Source organism: Agelaius tricolor, unplaced genomic scaffold (genome assembly GCF_023055355.1).
Source record: "Agelaius tricolor isolate 1412-34295 unplaced genomic scaffold, bAgeTri1.0.p SCAF_68, whole genome shotgun sequence".
NCBI classification, from domain to species: Eukaryota; Metazoa; Chordata; class Aves; order Passeriformes; family Icteridae; genus Agelaius; species Agelaius tricolor.
Genome location: NW_027269328.1, coordinates 318506 through 328826, shown reverse-complemented (window position 1 = coordinate 328826; position 10321 = coordinate 318506). Strand labels below are relative to the sequence as shown.

The window sequence follows — 10321 nt, the reverse complement described above, 5'->3', positions numbered from 1 at the left end:
GGGGTGGCCTGGGCAGTGCTGGGGGTGGTCAGGAATATTTGATGGAATCGTGGCTTTTCCGTGGTTCCAGGAGCTGTAGGAAGACTCACACCCATTTTCCTTATAAACTCTTTCTGCTCGTGGTTAGGAGGACAATGATCCTCCTCAGGCTGGTGAATCTCACAAAGGAACCCGCAGGAATCCCTGATCCCCACGGGCAGAGAGGGGCCAGGGCCGTCATGGCCCGGGGATGATCCGGGGTGGCACAGGGAACCTTCCAAGAGGACACAGTGGAGGGACAGTGCAGAAAGGCTGAGCCCTTCCCGGCCTTCAGTTCCCTCCTCTCCAGGAATTCCTGGCACGGCTCTGGATCTCCCCCTGCTGCTGACAGCAGGAATCCCATCCCACAGAAACAATTCCCCAGAGATTCTGCTCACGCTGGGATTTGCTGCCCCAGAGCAGGGCAGAAGGAGAGCCTGGCTGTGAGCAGGGATCCCACTGATCCTGAATAGAAGCTGATAAAAGTGGGTGCAGAGGAGGCCACGGAGCTGCTCCAGGGCTGGAGCTCCTCTGCCATGGAGCCAGGCTGGCAGAGCTGGGAATGTCCAGCCTGGAGAAGGATCCAGGGAGAGCTCAGAGCCCCTGGCAGGGCCTGAAGGGGCTCCAGGAGAGCTGCAGAGGGACTGGGGACAAGGCCTGCAGGGACAGGAGCCAGGGAATGGCTCCCAGTGCCAGAGGGCAGGGCTGGATGGGATCTTGGGAATTGGGAATTGTGCCCTGGCAGGGTGGGCAGGCCTGGCACAGGGTGCCCAGCCTGGATCCCTGGCAGTGCCCAAGGCCAGGCTGGACACTGGGACACCCTGGGACAGTGGGAGGTGTCCCTGCCATGGCAGGGCTGGCACTGGGTGGTCCTGAAGGTCTCTTTTCACTGAAACCACCCTGGGATTTGATGATTTTTCTCACACATTTTTACACATCACCAGCAGTGGAGCTGCATTAACAGAACCAGCACTGACCCTGTCCCACACCAACCCCCAATGAGCTGTTAAAGAGCCCAGACACAGACAGACACACAGACACACAGACAGACAGACAAAGCCACTGGTGCTCACCTGAAGATGCCAAGAGCACCTGGGGACAAAAGGCTCAGTCCCAACCTCACCATGAATGAGCTCCCACAGCAGTGGGGGCACAGACTGGGGCTGGACCCCCCCCCCCCCCCCCTGCCTGGCCCCAAATCTGATCTTTCTGCACCAAAACCACCTAAATCTCCAAGGAGGTGCCAGTGCCCCAGACCCAGCCTGGAGCCTGTTCCTCCATGGACACTCCAGGACCTCTCACCCCTCCATCCCACCCCTTCCAGGGCACAGGGCTGGGCACAGGGGGCACAGGGCTGGGCATAGGGGGCACAGGGCTGGGCACAGCCCCCCTGATCCCTGGCAGGCCCTGCCAGCCCAGCAAACAGCCCTGAAGGGGAGCAATGGGGTTACCTCAGCTGGCCCAGGAGCAGGGGGTGAAAGCCCCCCTGAGGGGGATTCAGTGGCACTGCAGGACCCCCCCCCGGGCAGGTACCTGCCTGTCACCCCCAGCACAGCCCTCACCTGAGGGCACGGGGGCCTGGAGCTGCCCCAGCACCCCAGGACACGGCACCTGGGAGTCCCAGCAGCTCCCATCCCAGTGAACCACACCCAAACCAGCTGGGAACCCCCTCCAGCCCTGCCCTAAACCCCCATCCTGCTGTGCACAGGGGGGACAATGCTGGGCCATGATGGAGCTGGGTGACACAGTGACACCTGGCAGCTCAGTGACATCTGGCAGCTCGGTGACACCTGGCAGCTCGGTGACACAGTGACACCGGGCAGGTTGGTGACATGGTGACGCCTGGCAGCTCAGTGACACCTGGCAGCCCGGTGACAGAGTGACACCGGGCAGTTTGGTGACACAGTGACACCTGGCAGCTCAGAGACACTGGGCAGTTTGGTGACACGGTGACACCGGGCAGCTCAGTGACACCAGGCAGCTCGGTGACACCTGGCAGCTCGGTGACACGGTGACATGGGGCAGTTTGGTGACACAGTGATACCTCACAGCTCAGTGACACGGTGACGCCCGGCAGTTTGGTGACACAGTGACACCGGGCAGGTTGGTGACACGGTGACACTGGGGAGGTTGGTGACACGGTGACACCTGGCAGCTCAGTGACACGGTGACACTGGGCAGGTTGGTGACACGGTGACACCGGGCAGTTTGGTGACACAGTGACACCAGGCAGGTTGGTGACACGGTGACACCTGGCAGCTCAGTGACACAGTGACACCAGGCAGTTTGGTGACACGGTGACACCTGGCAGCTGGGTGACACCTGGCAGCTCAGTGACACCGGGCAGGTTGGTGACACGGTGACACCTGGCAGCTCAGTGACACAGTGACACCGGGCAGTTTGGTGACACAGTGACATCTGGCAGCTCAGTGACACCGGGCAGTTTGGTGACACGGTGACACCTGGCAGGCAGCAGCCCCTCCCCAGCCCCTCCCCGCGGCGAGGGACGCACCCGGAGCCGCGGGTACAAAACCCGGTGCCGCATCTTTATTGTGGGGGCGGTGGGGCCGCGGGGGGCGTGGGGGGCGGTGCGGGGCCGGAGCGTGCGGCGCTGGGACAGCGAGGGCGGGGGGTGCTGATAAATAACGGGGTGGGGGTCCCGGCGGGCGGGGGGGACCCCCCGGCCCGGCTGTGCCCCTAAGGGGCCCCGGCGGCCCTAGGGCTCCTCGGAGTCGTAGAGCAGCGCGGCGCTGAAGGCGGTGAGCGGCTCGTCGGGGGCGTGCGCCAGGCGCCCCGACACCAGGTCCACGCAGAGCGTCTCGCCGGCCGCCAGCGGCAGCAGGAGGCTGAAAACGCCCAGGGCACCGGGGCTGGGGCCCCGCGCCGCCACCGGCCCCTTCTCCAGCGCCTCGGGCTGGAACCCAGCCGAGTCGAGGCGGGCGATGCCGTGGCCGGAGCGGGACAGGACGGCCTCCAGCGCCTCGCCCCGGTGCCCCGTGAGCACCGCGCTCACCAGGTACCGCCCGGACACCGGCACCGTGAACGTGCCTGCCGCAGGAACAGGGGGGTCAGGGACCTGCCGGGACCGCGGGTGCCCCCAGAGCCGCATCCCACCGTCCCGAGGTCAGCGGGGGATCCCGGGACGGGCACGGCACCGTCCGAGAGCCCCGGGCTGCCGCCCCTCGCGGCATCGCGCACCCGTGACTCTGCAGCCTCCGCCTCCCCACAGCCCCTGCTGCAGCATCCCTCACCCCACGAGCACCCCACAGCCCCCAGAGCACCCCCGCGGGCCCTCACCCGTCTCGGGGTCGTAGGCGCCGCCGTCGTTGAGCAGCACCTGGTCGAAGGGGACGGTGCCCGGCTCCGTGCGCTGCGTGCTCAGCGCAGCCGAGAAGGCGACGCGGGGCACCGAGCCCGGCTCCCCGACCGCGCCTGGGCACGGGGCAGCGTCAGGCACCGCCGTGCCCCGTCCCTCACCCGCTCTGCCGCCCAGCAGCCCCTGTCCCCCACACCCCACCACCCCTCCACACCCACACCCGCCCCTGCAGTGCCCGTGCCCCCCTTGACCCCATCCCCAGCGCCCCCTGCTCCCCAGCCACGCTGTGCCTCCCCATGCCAGCCCAGACTGCTCCCCCTGTAAGCCCCCGGCCCGCAGCCCCCCCTGCTCCCCTGTCAAACCCCCCAGCCCGCAGCCCCCCCTGCTCCCCTGTCAAACCCCCCAGCCCGCAGCCCCCCAGCTCCCTGCGTGCCCCCAGCCCCCCGTGGCCCTCCTGACACCCCAAGCCCCAGCCCTACCTCTCTCTCCGGGCAGCCCTGCAGGAAAGATGAGGAGGGGCTGCTGCAGGGCCAGTTTGGGGCAGGACCCCCGGGGACGGGGTCCGGCCACACCAGCGTGGTCAGGGGCACAGGGGGGGCTGAGCCTTACCGGGGGGGCCCATGGGACCCTGTTCTCCGTCCTTGCCAGGGGGCCCAGAGGGGCCAGGAGGGCCCATCTCACCCATGGGGCCAGCAGGGCCAGGAGGGCCAGGGGGGCCTGGAGAGAGGAGGGCGTTAGAGCCACCTTGGCCCCACGGCCAGTGCCCCACGTGTGATGTCCCCTTGTCCCCACACACTGCAGCCCCACAGCCAGGATCCTCCTGTGGGCCTGTGCCCCACAGCACAGCATCCCCAGCCAAGCCCCTGCGTCCCCACACCCACTGCAGCACTCCTGGTGTCCCCACATCCTCATATCCCCACATTCTCATGTGCCCTCGTGTCCCCACATCCCCATATCCCCACATCCCCGAGTCCCCACATCCCCATATCCCCACATCCCCGTGTCCCCTCGTGCCCCCACATCCCCATATCCCCTCATGTCCCCACACCTCCACCTCCGTTCCCGCAGCCCCAGGTGCCCCCCATGCCCCCCCCCATCCCCTGCATGCCCTGTCCCCCCGCGGTGCCCCAGGTCCCCTCGTGTCCCCGCAGCCCCCGGTGTCGCCCGTGTCCCCGCACCGTGTCGCTCCAGCCGTGCCAGGCGCTGCAGCTCCCCTCGCAGGTGCCCCAGGCTGGCGTTGAGGGCGCCGAGCCGGGCTGGCAGCTCCAGCGCCTTGTCCAGCAGGGCGGCCTGGCCGCGGGCCGTGGCGTTCAGCTCCCGCACGGCGCCCCAGAGCCCCGCCACGTGCCGGCCCAGCCCCTCGCGGACGCCCCGCAGCCCCCCGGCCACCGCCTCCAGCTGCTCGCAGACCCCCTCCAGCTTGGCCACGCGTGGCTCCAGCCCCGCGGGGCAGCCCCCGGCCCGCGCCAGCTCCCGCGCCAGTGCCTCCAGCCGCTCCTCGCTTTCCGCCTGTCGCGCCGCCGACGCCGCCGCCGCCTGGTCCAGCTCGGCCACCACGCGGTCGGTGGCGGCGCTCAGCTGGCGCTGCCGCGCGTCCTGCTCGTCCAGCGCGTCCTGCAGCCCCTCCACGGTGGCGTTGAGCCCGCTCAGGGCTGCCAGCGCCGCCGCCAGCTCCCCGCGCAGCACCCCCAGCTCCGACGGGGACGGGCCCCCGAAGACGCCGAAGCCCTCGAGCGGCGCCTCCGGCTCCTCCTCGGGCTCCGCGGGGCCGGGCGGGAGCCGCTCCGGCTCCCGGGGGAGCGGCGAGGCGCAGGGCCGGGCGCAGGGGTCACCGCTCAGCTCCTCCAGAGCCGCCTCCAGCCGCCCTGTCCGGTTGCGGAGCTGCTCCAGCTCCTCGGCCAGCGCCTCCCCCCGCAGCCCGCCCAGGGTCCCGGCCAGCCCGTCCTCCCAGAGCGCCTCGGTGTCCTCGGGCTGCCCGAGGCGGGGGCCGAGCGCCCCGTCCTGCCCCGGGCACGGGTGGCCGCAGCGGGCCAGCAGCCCCTCGAGCTGCTCCAGGCGGGCTCCGCGCTGCGCCCCGCTGGCCGCCAGCCCCTCCACGGCCCGGCTGAGGTTGGCCAGGCGCCCCGGCAGCCCGCCCGGCCGCCCCTCGGGCTCGGAGGGCCACGGGCCGGCGCGAGAGGCGTTCAGCCGCCCCTCCAGCTCGGCCAGCCGCCGCGCCAGCACCGGTCCCTGCCCCGGCCCCGCCGCCGGCACCGGCAGCCCCTGCAGCCGCCGCTCCAGCTCGGCCAGGCGGCGGAGCACGTCCGGGGGCGGGGGAGCGGCGGGGGCGGGGGCCAGGCGGCCGCTCAGGCTGCTGATGTGCTTCTGCACCGACTCCACCGCATCCCTGTTGCGCTGGTCCACCGACTCCACCAGCTTCTCCAGCGCCCGCATCCGCTCCCGGTGCTCGGCCGCCTGCCGCCGCAGCCCCTCGGTGCCGGTGGTGCAGGCGGCGCACAGCTCCTGCAGCCGCTGCTCCAGCTCGTACAGCGCCGCCGTCCCCGCGCCCCCCGGAGCCCCCGCGCCGTCCCGGCCGCCCTCGGTGCGCTGCAGGCGGCTCTCCAGCTCCTCCAGGCGCCGCTGAAGGTGGCTCAGCGCCTCCCGCACCTCTGACCTCTCCGCGTCCGCCGGCTGCTGGCCCCCGGGCTGCCCCTCCACGGCCGCCCGCGGCGGCTCCTGCCCGGCCCGCAGCTCCTCCAGCTGCTCGCTCAGCCGCCGCACCTGCTCCTCCAGCCGCCGCACCTTCTCGGTGTCGCCGCCGCCTGCCGTGCACCGCCCGGGTCAGGGGCAGGGACAGGGGCAGGCCACACGCGTGTCCCCGCATCCCCGCATGCCCCAGCTCTACCTTCACCCCCCAGGCCGCTGAGGGGGTTGCCGAAGCCGGAGAGCGTGGGTCGGCCGGGCCGGGGCGGGGGGCGGCCTGTGGGCTGGGGGGACGCTGGAGCGGGGCCCTCGCTGCAGTCCGGCCCCGAGTAGCCCTGGCAGCAGCGCCAGGCCAGCTCCGACACCGTGCGCTGGGACACTTTGTAGCGGGGCCGGAGGAAGCTGCGGTACCTGCAGGGGGACGGGACGGGGCTGGGGGGCGCCAGGAGGGGCGCGGGGCTGCCCCAGAGAGCCAGAGCCAGCACAGGCCGTGGCCTGACCCAGCAGAGCCGGCCTTTTGCTCAGCGGCCAGGGGGCTGGCCCTGCCCAGCCCTGTCACCGGCCCCACCACCCCAGTGCCACCCCAGCGCTGGCCCCGAGAGCCGCGGGGTGCCCCAGGGCTCTGCCGCACGTCACAGGGGGACAGTGGCCGGTCACAGCTTGAGGTCGCTGACTCTTGCGCAAAAGTAAACATGACCCCAGGGTGGGTAAACACCAGCGGCGGCGGCGCGGCCGCGGCCCGCCCTGGTTCTGTGCTGACCCCCCAGAACGCCCCGAGCCCCTCCAGAGCCCTCCCGGCCCCACTCACGCCAGGACTCGGGGGCACTGGAGCTGCCCCCAGGGGCAGGGCTGATAGTCCGGCTTGATGAAGCTCTCGACGCCATCCTCCACCACGCAGCTCACGCTGCGTGTCACCACGTAGGCACACCAGTTCCTGCCGGAGGGAGCGGGTCAGGGCACACAGCCGGGGGGCGCTGGCACACGGTGTCACCCCGGCACACACCGGGCATCGTCCTGGTACGGACCGAGCACGGCAGGCGCCGGGCATCATCTGGGCACCATCTGGGCACACACCACACGCTGTCCTGGCATCCCAGCACCGAGCAGCCACTGGAGCTGCCCTGCCATGGACCCAGCATCATCCCAGCACACAGCGGGCATTGTTCCAGCACACACCGTGCAGAGCATCCTGGTGCACACCAGGCATCGCAGGCATCACCCGGCAGAGACAGCAACGCGCCCTGCCCCAGGCCTTCCCTGGCACACTGCAGCTCCCCAGGCACAGCCCGCATCCCTCAGCACACCGCGGCCCCTCTGGCCACACCCCGGATCCCCCGGCGCGCTCCTGTGCTTGCCCAACCAGCCCCACCGGTAGCACCGTCACGCCCCGATGCGGGTTAATGGGCCGGATCTTGCCCCAGCACAGCCTCTGAGCCGTGCCTGGCGACCCCTGCAGACCCGGCTGCAGCCCCCAGCCCCGGCTGCCCTCGGGAGCCCCGCAGGGATGGGCTCTGCCGGGAGCAGGGTGCCCACACCCCATCGCACCGTGCCGTGCATCCTGCCCGGCCCAGGGAGGGCACCCTGCGTGCTGCCCCGTGTGTGCCCCCGTGTCCCTGCCCCTCCGTGCTGCCCCGTGTGTGCCCCCGTGTCCCTGCCCCTCCGTGCTGCCCCGTGTGTGCCCCCGTGTCCCTGCCCCTCCGTGCCCTGCAGCAGCCACGCAGCGGTGCCAGCGCAGCGCCCCAGGCTGCGGGAGCCGAGCCCCCCCGCGTGGGACTGCAGCCTCGCCCCGCTGCCGGGACCCCGTCCTTGCAGCCTTATATGGTCGGGACCCGAAGCCCGGGCCCCGCTCGGGCCCCCCAGCCCCACCGGGCAGCCCCCCGGGGAGCGGCCCCCGGCCCTGGGTCCCCGCCGCGGGGCCCCGGTGCGGCGGCCGGTTCCCGTCAGCGCGGCTGGTTCCCCTCAGGCCCCGGCTGGATTCCAGCTCCTCCCCGGGGGCCGCCGGGAATTCCTGAGCCGACCGACGGCCCCCCTCTTCTCCCCCGCCATCCCAGCCCCGCACCCGCGAGGCCTCGGGACCCCCGGGCTGCCCTGGGGTCCCACCGCCCCGCACCGGGGCTGTGCCCATCCCAGGCGAGGGACGGGACCAGAGCTCCCCTAAAAGGGCAGGATCTGGGGGCACCCCCCGCGCTCCCCGAGCCGCGGGGACGGAGCGCTGCTCACCCCGACCCCTGCAGAGCCCCCCTGAGCCCCCAAAGCCGCACGAAAAGGCTTCACCGTGCCCGTGCCCCACGGCCGGACCGGAGGCGCCCCTCCCCGGGGACCCCGCGCTGGGGCCAGGTCCCGCCATCCCCCCCCGGGGCCACCGCGGGGCCAGGGCAGTCCCAGCCCTGCGGCCACGCCGCTGCGGCGCTGATGTGTCCCCGGTGAATACGCTGTGACCCCAACCCAGCGTGGGGCCGCCCCCAGCCCCGCGCCCCTGCAACGCCCCGACCCCCGGCCCCACGCTGCCCGCGGTCCGAGACGGGACGGGGATGCCAGAGGGTGCCGGTGCCCCTCTCCGGCAGCGCTGACCCACGCGTGATGCCGAGCAAGGACCGGCCCGCGATCCCGACCCTCCACGTGCGCCCACTGCCCGCCCGTGCCGGGCCCGGGGTGACGCCCCCGCTTCGGGGACCCCCGCCCGCCCCGCCGCCCCCCGGGCTGGACGTGGCACGTGCCGGTGCCTGCCCGGCGCCGGGGCTCCCGTGGCAGCGGGGTGGGGGCCGCGTTCCGCGTCCCCGCCGCCGCCCGGTGCGTCCCGGTGCGTCCCGGTGCTCGTGGCTCCTACCTGTGCCGGCTGGCGGCCCGGGCACCGCTGTGGGCCGCGGCCGGGCCGGGGGCGAGCGGGGCGGCCCCGCCGGTGTAGAGGCTGTACCGGGAGGGGAAGTTGGCGGCCAGGGCCTGCGCGGCCAGAAGGCACGGCCAGAGCCAGGGTGCCATGCTGGGCTGGGGCGGCTCCGCTCGGCTCGGTCAGCCCGGTCCGGCGCGCCTCAGGACCGCATGTGGCGTCCCGTCGCGGCTCCGCGGCTCTGGGCGGCTCGGCACGGCTCGGCTCGGCTCTGCCCTCCCCCCGGCCGCCCCTCGGCCAGCCCCTCGCCACCAGAGCCGCCCCGCCGCCGCTGCCCGCCGCCGGGGTCCCCGGGGCCCCCCGCTTCCTGCCCGCCGCGGCCCCCGCCCCAGCCGCGCCGGGCACCGCGGCCCCCGCCGGCCCCGCCGCCGCCACATCTGCTCCTCGTTAGGCCGGGCCGGGGCCGGGGCAGCCAGGGAGGCCGGGCGGGGGGCCAGGGCGCGGGCGGCCAGCGAGGCGGCCGCGGCTACCGCTGCGGCACCGGCCCGCCGCGGCCATCGGTGCCCCACGGCCGCCGCTGGCACCGGCTCCGGCATCGGCTTCGCACCGTGCCCCGCGTCTCGGTGACCGCCGGTGGCCTCGGTGCTCAGCCCGCGCTGGGCACAGCGGCCACAGGTCCCTGCACCGGCACCGCATCCTGCAGTGCCACGTCCCCGCGTGCCCGTGAGCCCGTGCCGGGTGACACGTCCCGGTGCCAGCACCGAGCCCGGTGCTGCCCCGCGCCCCCGGCCCCACCCCGACACCGTGCTGGGGACACTGGGGACACTGGGGACACCGGGGACACTGGGAACATTGGGACGGCAGCGGTCACACCGCGGCCACCTCGGGCCGCCGTGGCCCCGAGCCCACGGTGATGCCATGGCTTCCCCGGCCCTCGCGGTGACGTCACGGCCGCACGGTGACATCACGCCTTGGCCGCGGCCCCGCGGTGACGTCAGGCGCGGGAACCCCCCGCCCGCGGGGAGCGAGGGTTAAGCACAAACAGCTGGCGGCAGCTGGAGGAGGAGGGACCGCGGGAAGGGATGCGGGGGAGGGACACACCGGGAGGGGACGCGGGGCTGAGGGGGCCGGGCTGGGCCTGGCCGGGGGCCAGCCGTGCTTGTGCCCGAGGGGGATGGTGGCATCGCCTCCGTGCTCCCGGGGCCGTGGGGGGCTATGGGGATCTGTGGGGGCCGTGTGGGGCTGTGGGGATCTGTGGGGGCCGTGTGGGGCTATGGGGATCTGTGGGGGGCTGCGGGGGCCGTCTCTTGGCCGTGTCCCAGGGGACTCCAGCCCGCGCTGGGGCTCCGGGGCCGAGCGTGGGGGGCACAGGGATGGGCCCGGGGTGCGGGCAGGACCCCGGGGGGACTCGGTGCTGGGGCCCCTCGAGTAGGGACCATCAACACGTGCCAGACCCCGCAGGCCACCGCAGTGTGACC

General features: G+C 73.0%; 1 protein-coding gene across 1 annotated transcript; it reads right to left on the bottom strand.

The window, feature by feature from the left end:
- Positions 1–2543: 2543 nt before the first annotated feature.
- EMILIN1 (elastin microfibril interfacer 1) lies at positions 2544–10052 on the bottom strand. Its single transcript, XM_071417216.1, has 8 exons — positions 8844–10052; positions 6825–6950; positions 6219–6427; positions 4513–6135; positions 3944–4051; positions 3814–3831; positions 3316–3450; positions 2544–3066 (listed from the first exon to the last, which is right to left on the bottom strand). The coding sequence occupies exons 1-8, from the start codon at positions 8993–8995 to the stop codon at positions 2735–2737; spliced, it is 2703 nt and encodes a 900-aa protein (XP_071273317.1). The 5' UTR covers positions 8996–10052; the 3' UTR covers positions 2544–2734.
- Positions 10053–10321: the final 269 nt, after the last annotated feature.

Bases quoted from the DNA above. Each gene is read 5' to 3' on its own strand.
- EMILIN1 (XM_071417216.1), bottom strand. From the start codon at position 8,995: ATGGCACCCTGGCTCTGGCCGTGCCTTCTGGCCGCGCAGGCCCTGGCC. The intron at 6,951-8,843 runs GTAGGAGCCACG...TCCCTCCGGCAG, and splicing joins CGGGCCGCCAGCCGGCACAG to GAACTGGTGTGCCTACGTGG. The intron at 6,428-6,824 runs GTGAGTGGGGCC...GTCCCCCTGCAG, and splicing joins CAGTGCCCCCGAGTCCTGGC to GTACCGCAGCTTCCTCCGGC.